This window comes from Melanerpes formicivorus, unplaced genomic scaffold (assembly GCF_026170545.1).
Source record: "Melanerpes formicivorus ecotype bairdi unplaced genomic scaffold, bMelFor1.0.p_v2 SCAF_8, whole genome shotgun sequence".
In the NCBI taxonomy this organism is placed as follows: Eukaryota; Metazoa; Chordata; class Aves; order Piciformes; family Picidae; genus Melanerpes; species Melanerpes formicivorus.
The window spans coordinates 14,391,231-14,407,245 of record NW_027142360.1 but is presented as its reverse complement, the minus strand read 5'-3'; the positions used below and the strand labels follow the sequence as shown (position 1 = coordinate 14,407,245).

Below are 16,015 nucleotides of genomic sequence, written 5' to 3'. Positions count from 1 at the left end.
GCCAGATTGTTGAAATTAACCTCCTGGAGAGGAGGTGCAAAATGGTGAAACATCCTATTGAAATCTTTGTGTGAGTCTCCTTTGACCTTTAAAACCTAGGGACTTTCCTTCCTTCCTTTATCTATAGGCTTTGTGGGAGTGTACCATAATGGTGAGTTTCCAGTAATGTTAGTGATAAATGGAGAGATGCTGTGTGGGAGTTCTCTTTCCCCTTATTCCTTGCACTGGCTCTTTTGGGTTTGGTGAAGGCTAACTATGTGCTGCATTTTCTCTTTCTTCGTTATATTGTTTTAAATCCTTCTGCCCTCCTTCAAGAAGGACCTCCCAGATCTTCATGGAGTGAACAGTGACCTCTCCTTTTCTTACAGATTCGTTATATCTCACAGACGCAAGGCTTGCCAGCAGAGTATTTGTTAAGTGCAGGGACAAAGACTACGAGGTTTTTCAACAGGGATACAGACTCACCGTATCCTTTGTGGAGGCTGAAGGTAGGAAGATGTTCCTTTGTTTCTTTTATCTTGCAATTGTTGGTTGGAAGTGAGGAGACACATTCAGATCACCTCAGAGCCTAGGTCTCTGCTTCATGCAGTGCAGCACAGACATTGAGGTGGGTACAGCCCAAGGTAAAACTGTCGTCTCGAGAGTCTACCACCCTTAGTCCACCTGCTTGACGCTGCTTTGTGGGAAATTGAAGTCTACAATTGGTCTAGAGATCTTTCTCTTAAGTATCCAATGGATTGATCTCTTGTTGAAATGAAACATGCCCTGGGCAGACTTTGCTCTAATATCTAACACCTTGGGGAAAGAAAAGAGAAAATGAAGTATTTTGATTTCAAAAATCAAAACTGCTGGTAATGCAGGTGAGCCCTGAGTCTCTTGTACCACTGTGTTTGGCTGCATTCAGTCCCCAAGGACAGAGGCCATTGTGCTTCTGGCTGTAAGGATGGGATGCTAAGCCTCATGATGGGGTGGGTGTAAGAGGCCTTTGGTACTCACACTGTCATTGGGAGTATCCTCTGAATGAAAAAGAGGAAGTAAATCACTTTGTGACACATAAACTGCTGTATAACCATAGTAGAGATAGTGTAAATGTTACCTGGTTGGGCAAGAGAGAGACAGAGGTCTCAGTGAGGGCAGGATAAGGTACAACTGAAAGGGGCACATAACCCACAGCTGATTGCAGGGCAGTTCTAGTCAATGCTTGTCTCCTGTTTTGAGCAGACACCGGATGATCATGAGGCAGAGACGGGGATTAAGTCGAAGGAAGCAAGGAAGTATATTTTCAACTGTTTGGATGATATGGCACAGGTAAGAGCATTGGTGAGCAACCAGCATGACTACTTCACATGCTTTCATGCAGTGCTAACAAGGGGAGCTACATGATTTCTCTGTATACCCTATTCTTGTGCCAGCTGCTGAGAAATACCAGAATTATGCCTTCCAAATCAGCTTATCATGTGCTGCTTTGTAGGGAAAACTGCACATGGGCTGAATGTGCTGTAGTAAAGCAGCCTTGAAAAACGGCTAAGTCACATCTCTAACTGTCAGAATTGTGCGCTCTCTCTTGCCTCTGAGTGTTTCTCCATGCACCAACTGGCAAGTCTCTAACTTCTCTGCCCTTTAGTATTTCCATTTGTAAAAGGGTGACATTGGAAATAATCACTGTGGACACAGGAACATGTGATCTCTAGAATCTGTCTGCCTTGGGGAATAGGGAGTGCTAATTCAGTGCTGGTTCTGTGTAGGTGTGGAAGTGAATTCTAGCATAACCACTCCTGTGACATGAATTTGCACTAGAAAACAAAGAGTGCAGAACTGGCACAACACTAGCACAAAATTGGAGTTCATGCTGGCAAAGCCTGAACATTGTAGCATTTGCAAGCAAACACACAGAAATAGAGGAATGTATAAATGTATGGATTAGCATAAAGGATTTTGCTTTTATCCTGGCACCTGAAACATGAATGGGAAGTTTCTCATAAACCTGCTGACAATTTTTATTTGTTCTATATATCTTTTTTGCTCACAGGACACATAGTTGAGTATCTGATAGCTCAGTCTTTGTATGATAAATATACTGATTATCAGAGCTTGCCTGCTACCACATGGAAGCTGTTCATCTTCAGTGGAGGGTGACTAAGTGTTTCATTAGCCATTGACCCAAGTGAGCTGAACACTTAGCAGTCTGTCTAGAGGTCTGACATGCGCAAGCCACTATGGAGTCTGCTGTGTGGCTTCAGCAACTACCCCTTAAGACAGGGAGGCTTGGCGTGGCATGTGCTCCAAAGAGAAGTAAACAAAATTTGCTGGAGACCTAACCATCTGCTCTTTTCCCTTGTCCTTTCTCCTTCAGGTGAACATGACAACAGATTTGGAAGGGAGTGATATGTTGGTAGAAAAGGCAGACCGGCGGGAGTTCATAGATCTGTTAAAGAAGATGTTGACGATAGATGCAGACAAGAGGATAACACCCATTGAAACTCTGAACCACCCTTTTGTCACCATGACACACTTGCTTGATTTCCCTCACAGCACACAGTATGTGGCTCTCTTTGCCTTTGGGTTTTGAGCCGAGTGGTAAAGAGAAGAGCTGGTTGTGGTGGAGACCACACATATCTGAGGGACATTAAGATGCTTAAACCTTAAGTTTCAATCTTTCTTGTTAAAATAAAAGAGGGTTGCCAACTCTTAAGGCTGCAAGAATCACGTTGTAGGTGCTTGGTATTTAAAACACTGCAGAGTGTGCTTCATTCATTATGTAAATATTCCATAATTACAGATGTTTGCATTAAAATGCAGAAGAATTATGCAATTAGTGCTGAAAGCATCACTATATCTCAGAGTAATATAGTCCTGATTGTTACTGCAGTTATCAACCTTAGTTGCTTTGGGGAACCAACCCTTCCTCTCCCAGAGCCTTCCCATCCTGCAGAGGTCCATTTGGGGCTGTTAGCTTTTGAAGTGCAGAGCTCTTTCTGCACCAGGCTGGTTTGCAGGCACAGGCAGCAGGACAAGGAGTTCATGTTTCAGCTATGTGACCTTAAACACTGTGCTCTCACCTCAGCTGACACATTTGTGGAATGGAAATGGCCTCCACTGCCCAATGGAGAGGTGAAGTGTCATGCCTTCAAGCCTGACTCCCCCTTCTTCTAAGGCTGCGTTATGGGGTGCAACAGCCCGAAATAGAGGAAACCTGTACCCAGCACATTGTTCTTGTTTCCTGGGCTTTTCACATAGGGGCCAGGCAGGTGCAAGTGAAGTCAGACACAGAGGGGGAGTTTCCCAGAGCCTTCAGGACAGCAAGCTTTGAACATCCTGCTCTACATCACTTTGAAGTTCAGGGTCCTTTTACAGGCTGTCCCTTCACCTCACTGGGAGAACAGTTACCAGCACAGCACTGTACTTCCTTGGGTGCCATGAACATGAGGGTTTAAAGGTTGTGAGGAGCTCAGGTACAAAAACAAAGAGGAATGCTTAAAAATCCATAGAGATGTTTGTATGGATGCTGCAGAGCAACAGGTTGCCATGTGACATCTCTTCTGCGCATATGTGTGCTCTTACCTGTGATATATCTGGTTCATTTAAGGTAGGTTTCCCTCTGTAAAGGAGCTGTAGTTGCCTTTTTGTTAGATTTATCACAAGATGAGAACAGCTGATCGGCTGAAGGTAGTGAGTGCATGATCTGAGTAAACCCAGACTTACCCTGCACAGAGATCTTTGAGCATCATTACCTGTAAGTAGTGATACATGTAATGAAAACAATGGGAGGTTGTTGTACTAAACAGATAGAGTGAGTTCCATGTAAAAATGTTTGTAATCAAAAAAAAAGACAGTATTTTCTAACAGTGGTAGCATCCTATACTAAAGTTCTTTTATTTTCAACAGTCCTTCTTGCTGTGCACCAGCAGATTGTGTTAGGTAGGGGAGATTTCTGGCATCTGAAATGGCATGGCCATCAGAAATTTTTCTGCTAACACAACAGACCATAACTGCATCTTGATTTTTGAAGTGCTCACTTGTGGCTGCCCAGGCAAATCCCCAGAAAGATACTGAAAATACCATGGAGGCCAATAGCAGTGAGGATTTTACCCAAATAAAAAATTCAGCATCAGGTCCCTGAATACTAAATGCTGTGCCAGCCAGCTGCATAACCCCGCACAGCCTCTCTGCATTGGAAGTGGTGATTGGTAAAGAGAGCAATAAGCTGTAACCAGCATGGCAAGTTGATGGAAATTTTGTCTGTGATTTCCTGTGGTTTTGAGAATAGAAACTTCAAAGCTCTGAGAGATGCAGAGAGTTGTAATCTCTCTTGAAAGTAAATCAGGCAGCAGAGAATATATGGAAGATGTAGCTTCTGGAAGGAATCTCTGCTGTGGCAGTCTTCAGAGCAGCTGCAAGTTTGAGCAACTGAGGGGGGCTGTTCTGAGTAAACAGCAAAGCAAGGTTAGCCCCCCATTTCACATGCTTAACTGCCTTGCTCTTAAATTGTTGAGCACTCCTCAGTCTTTGTTGGTCTTCTTTGTCCTTGCCACTTTTTCCTCCCCTTATTTTTCCAAGTAGAGACAAAGAATATAGTATTACATCAGTAGAGATTGTACCTTATCATATACATCAGCTTGGTAGCACACACAATTTACTGTTTGCAGAATATATACTCTTTTCACTGCCTTCTGTTTTATGGAGGGAGAATTATATTTATACTTGTCTGGAAGAATGTGATCTGTATTTATTTGATAAGTGTTTGCTTTTTCTGAGTGTTCTGCAACTCAGAGGTACTTCATAGTCCTTTAAATGGATGTGCAGCCACTATGCACAGTGTCCTGAGCCTGTCTTATCCACAGGTGTTTATGGCACACATCCAGTTGTCAAGATATTGCCTGTAGGAGCAGAAAGATGCCCATGGGAGTAAGAGAAAAGACAGGGATTAAAAGGTCTAGGTATTCTTCCTGACCAATCCTAGGGATCCTGTGAGACTCTGTTCCTTTTGAAGGGATGTTTTACATCTTAAACATTTCCCCTACGTCTATCAGGTAGGGATAATTACAATTAAGGAGGAAAATTACAAAAGAAATTATGTATACAGCTGATTGGGTTTGTTTTTTTCATTTTTTTTTACAGCCACAGCTAATTTTCACTGCTGAGGTTTTCTGTTTTTCTGGGTTGGGATGATAGAACTAAACCAAATGCCTTTATACTCTTTTTTCGGGTTGTGTTTCAGATCCTGAGGTCACGTTTGTAAAACCATTATGGAAAGTGTGTATTTTTTTAGGACTTGGAAAACCAAGATTTTATTAAAAATATAATTTGCACAAGATAGCTATGTAGTAATCTCCTAAATCTCTTTATAATTGGGATATCAAACAGTACAAATGAAACACGGACAGTTTCATGTAACTAGACACCTAGAGTGCTCTTACAAGGCAGAGACTTCATCTCCTTTACTGAAGATACAAAATATGATACTTCCAAGATTTCCATTGCTGTATCACTAACATTTAAAGGCAGGTCTGTGCAGAGGAAGGAGCTGCAATCTTTCCCTCCAGAGATTCAATTCTCTGTCTGAGAAAACCTTAGAATCTGATTCCCTTGGGATGTTGATGAATCTGATTTGTGATATGAATTGTCCCGCTGACTGCAAGAGGACACCTCATGTGCAGAATTGCTTAGCCAGGCAGGTCCAGTTTTGGCTGGACTCAGCTCTCAGGGAAGAATGGAATAGAATAGAATAGACCAGACCAGCTTGGAAGAGACCTTCAAGATGATCGTGTCCAACCTATCATCCAGCACCACCTAATCAACTAAACCATGCTCTTTGAAAGAAACACGTAACATTTCTCAGTGGTCTCAGTGACTGAGAACAGTGAAATTCATCCTTGCGAAAGACTTGTGAAACGATGTTTAGGCCTACACTGCAGCAGAAAGCATGAGCTGTCTTTTCCTCTCAGGCTCAATCATCAGAAAAAAAAAAAAAGAAAAAAACCAACAGTGTCTACCTTTCTTGCTTGCTCTCAGCCTCTTTCAGGCTTTGTAGTTCTTGCCCAGCTACATAAAGAGCAACCAATTTGCTTGCTCAGACCCATGGGGGCACACAGGAGTCCCAGAGCAGCATCTCGACACCCATTTGGCCCTCTTCAGTACAAGGTTAATATGACTCACTATTTAAGAGACCTGCATAAAATAGCAAAGGGCTCTAGGAGCCTAGAAAGTGCTAAGCCTGCTATGGAGACCTAGTGCAGGACCACTTTGGTGAACTGTTACTTGTGTTGGTTGGTTGGTTGATTTTCTGTCTCTTCCTTGTACTCCCTTTCCTTACAGTGTCAAGTCCTGCTTCCAGAACATGGAGATTTGCAAGCGGCGGGTGAATATGTATGACACAGTGAACCAGAGCAAGACACCCTTCATCACCCATGTAGCCCCAAGTACATCGACCAACCTGACCATGACTTTTAACAACCAGCTGAACACAGTCCATAACCAGGTACGGGCATCGATCAGAAACAGACACTACCTGAAACATTTCTGCCAGTAGGGTCTAGAAGGTGAAAAGCAGAGTAGCATCCCATTTAACATGCCTGCAAAAAGATGGCACCTTTTTAGTCTCCTTCCTCTGCTCTTTCTCATTTTCTTTTCTTCAGGCAAGCAGTAATCGTGCAGCATTTTGTGTGACGGTGAAATGTTGTCCTTATTGTTTATGCTGTTGTTGGGGGTGATAAATCCTGCTTACTTAAGAAGTTGCTATGGGGAAAAGCTCATTAGTCCCTTAATGCAGCGAGCAGGACTGCACTCCCTGGGTCAGGCAGGAGTGTTTGTGATCTTGCAGTACTTCAAATTGTATTGAAGTAAAAAGAATTTAAATCCTTCTGTAACCAGGCAAGGGGAAAGAAGAGTTTATTGGTAATGTTTATTCTTCTCTCTCATTGGTTTTACTCCAGGTGCCACAGCTGACATGGGGACCCTGTGCACATACCCCCACTCCAAATATCTTGCACTCTGCATTGGTGGGCTCTGGCTTTGTAATTATGCTTTGGACCTTCATATCAGTTTTACATGCCCCAGTGTTAGGGGGTGCTGGGTTGACAAATTTTATGTGACTGGCAGGCTAAGTTGTTTACTGCAGTACTGTATTACAACAGTGAAAGGAAACTCTTCAGGGACAGCACTCTAAGAGACTGAAGCTCAAGAAATAGCTACTGTCTCTTAAGCAGTTTTGAAACAGGCTGCTCAAGATTCACTCTAGAGATTGCAGGTGGTGGTGTAGAAATGATGCTTGGAAAGCAAGAGAGTTACAGGAGTTGATCTAAATGTACAGGGTGTTCCTGTGTCACTCAGAAAACCAGACTTCATGACTTAGTTCTTGATACATGTGATCATACAAGGTCTTTTGGAACAATTCATTAAGCAGAGAGACAGTGACAGGTCATGGCTTGGTGTATTAGTTACAAAAACTGGTTCCCTTTTTTGGCTGTTTCTGAGATGCTGACTAAAGAAATGCATGCTGCATCCTCCCCTAGGCCCCAGCTGCAAGGCAGAGACACCATTTGTACCACAATTGCTAGTAGGAAATGCAGGCTTGCTTTCATTTCCTTGCAACTCACTTAATGTTAAGATCAGTTGTTGGCTGGATAGATCTGTGGTAGTCTCTAAATTCTCATAAGGTGAGTGCATTGTGAGCAGAGCCAGTATCTCCAGTATTGCTAGAAGAAATGCTAGAAATGTTTCCAGGAGGAGTGTTTTAATTTGAACAAGCTCTAAACTTTTCACTGTTCTCTTCAGCATACTATTCATCATAGCTCTCTGGTGTTCCCTGTCTCCGCAAAATATCTGGGGGTTGCCTCCTTCCAGTTACGACTCCTGAGATTAGGAGTTTAGGAGCTGTCATGGTTGCTGCTCTGTGTGTTAAACATGGGAACTGATTACATATCTCTGTGTCTGCACAGAGAAAGGAGGAGGAAGAAATGTTTCACTGTTGCATTCCTTGTGGCATGGGTACCCTACCTAGGCCCAGTGGCAACTTGGGCAGCAAAAAATGCTTAGCCTCCTGTGTCCTGCAGCCTTGGTCAAAGCTTCATCCTGGGTTCTTCCATTCACCATGTGAAAGTGTCCAATTTGCCTCCAGCAGTGATGCTGGTACATTTGGATGTAAGGGGAAATGTGAGCTCTGGTCTGATAGAGCCTAGCTGCCTAGACGGGAATGCTGAAGACATTTTTATAGAGCAGTGGCAGAGCTTTGTGGGGGCTGTTTGTCTGCAACTCTTACAGACTCTGTCCAAATGAAAAACAAGTCACCCTCAAATTTCCAGATGTTTTGCAGAACACTGGGCTGATTGTTGTGGCCTCACAACATGCCCTGATGAAATTTTTGCTCTAAGAGATTTTAATATCAAGCCAAGTAAAATTTGGACTTTGAGAGTATTATCATTACCTCCTTCACATTCAAAACTTAATTTAAGAGACATGCGCTTTCTTAGATGCAAGGTAGAGGAAAAGCTGGAATGAGTTTTCCATCTCACGAGTCTTCACAGAGCATGGAGGTGCTGAGTTTCTTGTGCCTAAGTAATGTGAACTTCTTCTAGAGCTATGTGCGCAATGACAAAACACTGTGGTTTGGGGTGATAGCATTTTCTGAACCCATCTTCATCATGCTGCAAATCAGAGCCAGTTAGGTGTTAAAAAAGGCTACAGTTTGACTTTGGAGGATGTGCTGTCTGAGCAGCATGCGGCAGTGCCATGTGGCCAGAGGTCCTGTGGCATGGTGCAGCTGTGTTTACTCAGGCAGATCATGCTTCTTTCCCTGTTGCTGCCCTTGCTTCTCTGCTCCTCAGTGTCCTGTTCTACCCTTTTTTCAGTTTCAGTTTGCCTTTTTTTTTTTTTCCCCCTTTATCTTGCAATATTTTGCTATTTTTATTTTTGGGTTTTGCTTCTTCCAGCGTACCCATCTCCCTCATTTTTTGTTTGTTTTTGTTTAATTCCCGTCATTCCTTTAGACCACCAACCTGGCTCCCACCTCCTCCAGTGCCACTATTTCCTTAGCCAACCCTGAGGTCTCCATACTAAATTACCAATCTGCACTCTACCAGCCCTCAGCGGCGTCCATGGCTGCGGTGGCCCAGCGGAGCATGCCCCTGCAGACAGGAACAGCGCAGATCTGTGCCCGGCCTGACCCCTTCCAGCAAGCTCTCATCGTCTGCCCACCAGGCTTCCAAGGTAAGTAACAGCTTCACTAGGTCTTGGCCAGGTGCTTCTCCCTCACCACTGTTGTTTCACATAGCTTTTGTTGGGAACAGGCTTCCTTAGTGCAGATGATACAGTAGAAAAATTGCTGGCCTAGTACCCCAGAGCAATGAGGTTGTTGCAGATGGAAATACTTGCAACAGCAGAGGATCTTGCAAGCATCTCCAGCATCATGGGTCCAGAGTGTATGGTCTGAAACAATGGGGCAGGAACTGAGAAGTGGGTCTGCAAGAGATTATGTGGTATTTGTTGGGCCTAAACCAAGCCTGAGGCTATTCTGCCTCGCTTTGTTAAATATGAAAACTTTGCCCTACAACAACAATAAATCAGTTACAAATAAAGGGTTCATCGCTTCTTAGTGATTCAGTTGTTAAAAATGGGACTCAGGAGGTTAATGTAGCAGGGAGTGGTGGAGATGAGGGTTTGTCTCCATAGCGGATGCTTGTGACCATTTATCAGCTCAATTCCTTCAGCTCTAACGGCTTCAGACAGCATTGCTTCTGTATTCCAGTGGCAGGTACCACTGTCAGGAAACTGGAGTGATGATGAACTTTAGCCTTTTCTCCTTCCCTTGAACTCAGGTGCTGTAGCAATTTGGAAAATGTAGCCAGGTACCTGTAAGAAGTGGTCTTAAGTAGATCTTAGTTCAGCTGGTGCAGCTTCTGCTCTTGGTTTCTACAAGCCTGTATGTGCAGCAGTCTCTAGGCAGTTATTAAATGTTCTGCAAGATTATCAAAGTTCTTTTGAACTACAGGAGTTCAGCTAGACCTCTTCTACATAGCTAAAATGCATCTCAAGGGTTTGACTTCAGAAAGGTGTTGCTAGAATATGTAAGCTAACATCTTCTGCTTGCTGTCTTGAAAAACTTCTGAAGCAAAGGAGGTAACACCAGGCTGTGCCATTCACTAAGGTGGTAGAGAGGGAAGCTTTCTCCATCTCTGTTAGGCTGATGTGTGGCTGATGTCAGTAGTGATTGGAGTTTGGAATGTGCCAGCTTACATGGTCAAATCAGTCTTTTAAGTATGAGTTGCACAAGAGAAAATCACTTATCCCCATCAAGACTGTCCCATCCCACTGTCCCACTTTGGTCTAAAGAGACAGGTCTTACATAGTGATGGGGTTTGGGTTGCAAGGACAATACTCAGAGGATATAGGGGAGGAGAGGCCATTATCACCCCTCTCCTCCTTTACTTCCCTGTTGACACTGTATTGAGATGTTTCTTATGCGTTCAAAGTGCTCTAAAAATATGAACTCAATCTTGTAACATCTTTGAACATTTCTGCACCCTTATGCATGTATCACATTTGATCTTTGGGCTGAGGTAAAATACTTGAGACTCTCTGATTTTTCAGAGGTACTGAACACTTCTGTGTTAGTGCACATCAGTGAGTGTGTTTAGGCACCTCTGAAAACCAGACCCCTGCTGTCAATGGCTAATGCTGTACCTTCTGTCTTGGTGAAACAGGGTTACAAGCCTCCCCTTCGAAGCATGCTGGGTACTCAGTTCGGATGGAGAACGCCGTTCCCATTGTCACTCAGGCTCCTGGGGCTCAGCCTCTTCAGATCCAGCCAGGACTCCTCGCACAGGTAAGGAGCTCTGAAAACATCAAGCTTAGCAGGTGTGTTTTGTGTTGTTTAAGCTCTTGAAGGCTGAGAAGAATAACTTTCTCTGAGGGTCTTCTGTGGTGCAGTTTGGAGACTTGAGCAGCTGTATAAGGCTCTTTAGCTTACTCGGCGATCTCAAAACCTTTCCTGGTTCATTGTTCAGCTCAAAGCTGTCAGAGTCACAAAAGTCTCTGGAAAGACCTTCTTTCCTTCTGCTTCTTCATTGGAATCAGTGGGAAACCTCAGGGGAAGCTGTGTCTGGCCTCTTCTCAGAAGGAGCTGGTAATGACCATCCTACATCCTCCTGAATTCATGATCTCAGTGGTAGTTTGTGGCCAGGAGTTGTGCAGGTGAACTGCATGCTGATGATAAATACCTTTCATTATTACAAGTTTTCATTGATCTGGTTTATGAGGTGCCCCTCTGTTCTTAGGCATGAGAGAGAGTTAGGGACCAGAGGCAAGGGCAACACAGCCAAGGAACAATCCTCGCCAGCAGCATTTTTTGACATAGCTGTCCAAAATGCACTCACAGAAAAAGCATGGTTCCAGGAAAAATTCAAATGGGAATGACTACCACCAGTCACATGCACATCCTCATGGGAAGTCACAGCTTCTCGAAAACTAGGAACAGTTCTTGTGTTGGCTTCAGTGAATCTGCCCTTACTGGTTTTCACATGGTGCCAAGGTACCTCTACCAATGTCAAACATCTTTCTGGCAGGAAAAAAACCACAAAAACTGTACATGCCTAGTGTAATTACTATTAAGTTGTGCAGCCTGGAGAAGATAATCTACAAGTCAAAAATCCATGCCTCTGACTTGGGATTGGTTGATCTGCTATGCCTTCATTAATGCCAGTTTGGTCTCATGCAGTGAGGTACCAGCAGACTTTGCAGTTATGCTTGTGTGTTGCATTGATGGGCTAAGGCTGTTGGTGCAGTTGCCTTTCTTTGCCAGCTGCCAGTTGCACTTAACAGGTGAAGATGGATTGAAACACAACTTGTAGCTTGAGTGATTTCCATTAGTTAATGTTCCCTGGGCCTTCCCAGTAGCAGAGTTTCTGTTAGAGCGCTGTCTGAAACACTGAACCTATCTCTGCTGCAGCCTATTGTAATGACCATCATGGGCCATTTCACTTGTTTGGTAGGAAAGGAGAGCCTAAGAGGCAGGGGAAACAAAATCAGTGGCAGGGTGGGATTGCAGGTACCCATACTTGTGCAAGAAGTCAACCAAGGCAGTGGGTAAGGGAGATGACAGAGCTTTGCATGCCCCTGCCATTCTGCTAGGCCCCTAGGGTGTGCTGTTTCATGGGGCTTAAAGGAGTGAGGATCAGGTCTGAAACATCCCAAAGGCAGTAGGATCCTGAAGTATCTCAGGACCTCCAGCTCCTTTCTTCTTAAGGTGGCCTTGTACAGGTCATCATGCAGTCTGTGGGAAGGAGGGAATGTTTAGGAAGAGCTTTGCCACCAATTTGTGTACTTCCTCTGCTACATGAGCTCCCATTTCATGGGCTGCTTTTTTGCACTTTCTACTGACATTTTATTCACTGTCACTTTCACAAAGGAAATGAAGCAGTTCTGGAGAAACACTCCTCACTTACATAGATTTTTAATTTTTGATTTACTAAAAGAGAGACAGTTTGCCTGTTGATATATCTGTCTGTCTCACGCGATGGGAGATGTTAGCTGCCACTCCGATGGCAGTGTGCTCTGATTGATGCTGGTGGCATCTGGTGTCTGCAGGCCTCACTTGGGTTGGACTGAGCAGCTGGCCTGACAAACAAATCTGTACCCAATTCCAGTTTCCTGAATGGAAAAGCACAGCTTCTTTGTAATGCATTGTAGTCACATCTGATATCTGAGCGGCTGCATGTCTCTGCCTCAGCAGAGAGCTGTTCCTCTCATGCACAGCTGCTTATCTAATGCTCTTCAGACCAGACTACACAGTTGCCCCAGCTACTGGAGGTACTGTCTCCAGCAGAGAGGTAGTGCCTCTAGAGACCACTTCCATCTTTCCGCTTTGCCTTATTTGTCCCCCTCATGAGGCATGATGCCCTTCTTGTGCTCCCAGTACTGTGTAGTGCTATCGGCCCTTCTCCCCTGCCCAGTACTCATTGCAGGTTGCTGTGTTTGCCTGCATCAGAATGGCTGTGGCTTACAGCATCTCAGCACAACCAGCATCCAGCTCTTCCTGTGTGTTGTATAAAACCAGCAGTCTCAGAGGAGGGACAAGAAAAAGGAGCTCCAGGAGTTAGAGGACCCCAGGGCAGTGGCAGTTGATGGATTTTGAGTATCTTTGTGGGCAGCTGTGTGTCTACACAGTCTGTGGCTTAAAGCAAGGCAGAGCAAGCAGCCTGCAAGATGCAGAAATAGTGGCAAAAGTAACTTATTTGTAACTCCTCCAGGTCTATTTTCATCCTCTCAAGCAAGTGTAGTCCACACACTGTATGCACAGACATGAGTGGAAGGAGAATGATCCTGTCTTTACTAATAGCTTTCAGCAGCTTCAGATGTCAAAAGAGACAAAGCTGTGCAGTTTTCTGGTGAGCTTCCATGATGTGACCCAGAACTGTCCCCTGTCCTTGAATAATGCCCTGAATTTGTGATTTTGCTCTCCTTTTAACTCCTTCCCAACAGTATTTCTTCCCACAGATGTCCTGCCACTGGCTTTTAGAACAAACACGTTTATTCCATTAGTTGTTTTTCCCCTACTTACAAAGCAGGAGCTCTGTTGCACCAGGAGGCCCAGCACCTCCCAAGGGCAAGGGCCAGCACAGCGCTCTGCTGTGGCTGCACAATAATTGAGAGCAGGCTGCGGCTGCCGGCACAAGGCTGCCGTGTGCAGGCACAGTGCCCTGTGCGAGTGGATCAGCCTAGACAAGTCTTATCTGCAGATTAAATGATTCAGTGGTCCTTACCTAATAAGTGAGGAATTTGTGCCTGGACCCTGACACTGCATCTAAATTTATGCACTGCAGCCAGGAAAGGAGCTTAAATTTGTTCAGTTCTATTTCTGAAAAGGGGGAAAGCAGTTTCCTCCACAAGTAAATCCAGGTAGTCTCCTGTGACTGACTGCAACAGTAGTTTAGTCTCTTTTAAATCAAAGCTGGGAAGAAGAAAATAAATAAATAAATAAATAAATAAACATAAAAGGTAAGCTTTTTTCCTCCATGATCTTTTTGTGTCTTTGCCTCTTCCTCCTACCTGCTCTGAGCTGCTTCAGTCCATGGTTGTGGTTCCTTAGATAAAGAGCTCTTAGGATCCCTGTGACTGTCCATCCTTTGCAGGTGTTGCTGAGAAGCCTCACCCATAGCAGCCTTTTCATCTAACTCAGCAACATGAAAAAATGACAAGACTGTCAAACTTTGGAGCAGAACTGGGAAAAGGGTGTTTTTTTTGTGGGTTGTTGGGTCTTTTGGGCTGAGGGGTAGGAGGGGATGATGGGAACACTTAACAGGATTCTTGTAACACTGGAAATGGAGACAAATGCATATCTGGATGAAGCCTGCCCTCTACAATTTAGCGTCCTTATAGCTGTGAGATAACACAACACAGATCTAATATAGGAGTGGCAGCTGGGATTAAGGAAGGCCAGAGCTGGTGCCTGCATTCCCCAGCCCAAGCAGTGAGAAGCTGCCAGAGCTGCCTGCAGGCAGCACATAACAAAGAAAGTATCCCAAGTCAAAAAACCAATCATCTGACTAGTGTGTGTGGAGTCACTGGAGCAGGACGACCTGAGTCATGCCTGGGGCAATGCAGCTGGAGGGATGGCTGCGTAGCAGAGCGATGGCTCAACTCACAGGGCAGAGATTTCTACCCCTGTAAGAGGGGCGCCTGCTCTGAAAAAGCAAGAGAGGAAACAGAGAGGATGGACACTTGCTGTGTAGCCATGCATGGCTCCGCTCTGCTCCTCACAAAAGTCTTGACTCTTGTTCCCTGCTCTCTTTACTGATTCTTGAAAAAATTCTTCTCCTTTTTAGTTCTTTAAGTTCCTGAAGTCCTTTAGGTCTTGTTGGGATAGGAAGGAAAATTGTCTGTAGGAGGGGGAAAATAGTGCCTAGGTGATCTAGAGAATTCAGAATTGAAAGGTGCTAAAGAGCTTGATGTTTGGGTTTAAATGCTGACTGGTTTTGGTTACTCCCATTCTGCTTAACTTAAAACACAGCTGCTGCTTTGGACAGCAGAGATTTTTTTTTTTCCCCTGCTTTGTGCTCTCTATATTGATAACTTCTGCTGCTTTCACTCTGGTTTCCTAACAGCATTTTTAATCTATGACTGAAAAGTAGTAAGAACTAGCTAGTGTGACCCTGATCATTAGGAACCAGAGCTGAACATGTACCACCACTCACTCGGTTTATGATGCCTCTTGTTAAGAAACTGTTTTCCCTCTGTCTGACAGCAAGCATGGCCCAGTGGTACTCAGCAGATCTTGCTCCCTCCTGCCTGGCAGCAGCTGACTGGGGTGGCCACCCACACTTCTGTACAGCATGCGACCGTCATCCCAGAGTCCATGGCAGGCACCCAACCGCTGGCAGACTGGAGGTAAACTAGAGGTGCTTGGTGGCTCCCTGAAGTACCTGTTAGTGCTGGAGGAATCATGAGAATATCTGGGGTGGGAGGGATAGGGTCTCACAAGGCTGCAGAGCCAGAGGGAGAAGGGCAGAGGCTGCAACCTGCAAACTCCCTGTCTGAGACAGGGGAGCTTCTCTGTTCCCCATCCTCGAGGTGGAGAGCCTTGTCAATGCTGCTCATTTTAGTTGGCTCCCTGGGGGAAACATTCTTTCTTAGGAGGACTGGGAGCCCAATGGGCCCTGGAGGAGGATGCCTCAGTAAAAGTGGTGGGAGCCTGTGAAACAGCCTGCTGAAGAGCCGTTGGTTGCATTTTAAACGCGTGCCTGTCTCTCCCTTGCAGGAACACCCACGCTCATGGCAGCCATTACAACCCCATCATGCAGCAGCCGGCGCTGCTGGCCAGCCACGTGACGCTCCCCGCGTCCCAGCCCGTCAATGTGGGGGTCGCTCACGTCATGCGCCAGCCGCCCGCCACCGCCGCCTCCACCAGGAAGAGTAAGCAGCACCAGTCGGCAGCTCGGTGAGTGCCTGCGGCTCCCGGCACCGGCCTTGGTCATGGCACTGCTGAGGCAGATGTCTGTGGCTGGGTTGTTTCGAGCGCAGCTCT

At 45.1% G+C, this 16,015-nt stretch overlaps 1 protein-coding gene across 2 annotated transcripts in view; it reads left to right on the top strand.

The window, feature by feature from the left end:
* HIPK2 (homeodomain interacting protein kinase 2) overlaps positions 1-16,015 on the top strand; it is a 143,889-nt gene that overhangs the window by 100,004 nt on the left and 27,870 nt on the right. Inside the window, exons 4-11 of one of the 2 annotated variants that reach the window (XM_068142222.1) lie at positions 369-488; positions 1,222-1,308; positions 2,354-2,538; positions 6,316-6,478; positions 9,078-9,204; positions 10,698-10,819; positions 15,236-15,378; positions 15,749-15,928. In XM_068142222.1, coding sequence (XP_067998323.1) covers positions 369-488; positions 1,222-1,308; positions 2,354-2,538; positions 6,316-6,478; positions 9,078-9,204; positions 10,698-10,819; positions 15,236-15,378; positions 15,749-15,928 — 1,127 coding nt within the window. Of the gene's footprint in view, positions 1-368; positions 489-1,221; positions 1,309-2,353; positions 2,539-6,315; positions 6,479-8,984; positions 9,205-10,697; positions 10,820-15,235; positions 15,379-15,748; positions 15,929-16,015 lie in introns of both variants that reach the window. The other variant, XM_068142221.1, reaches the window with a different exon arrangement.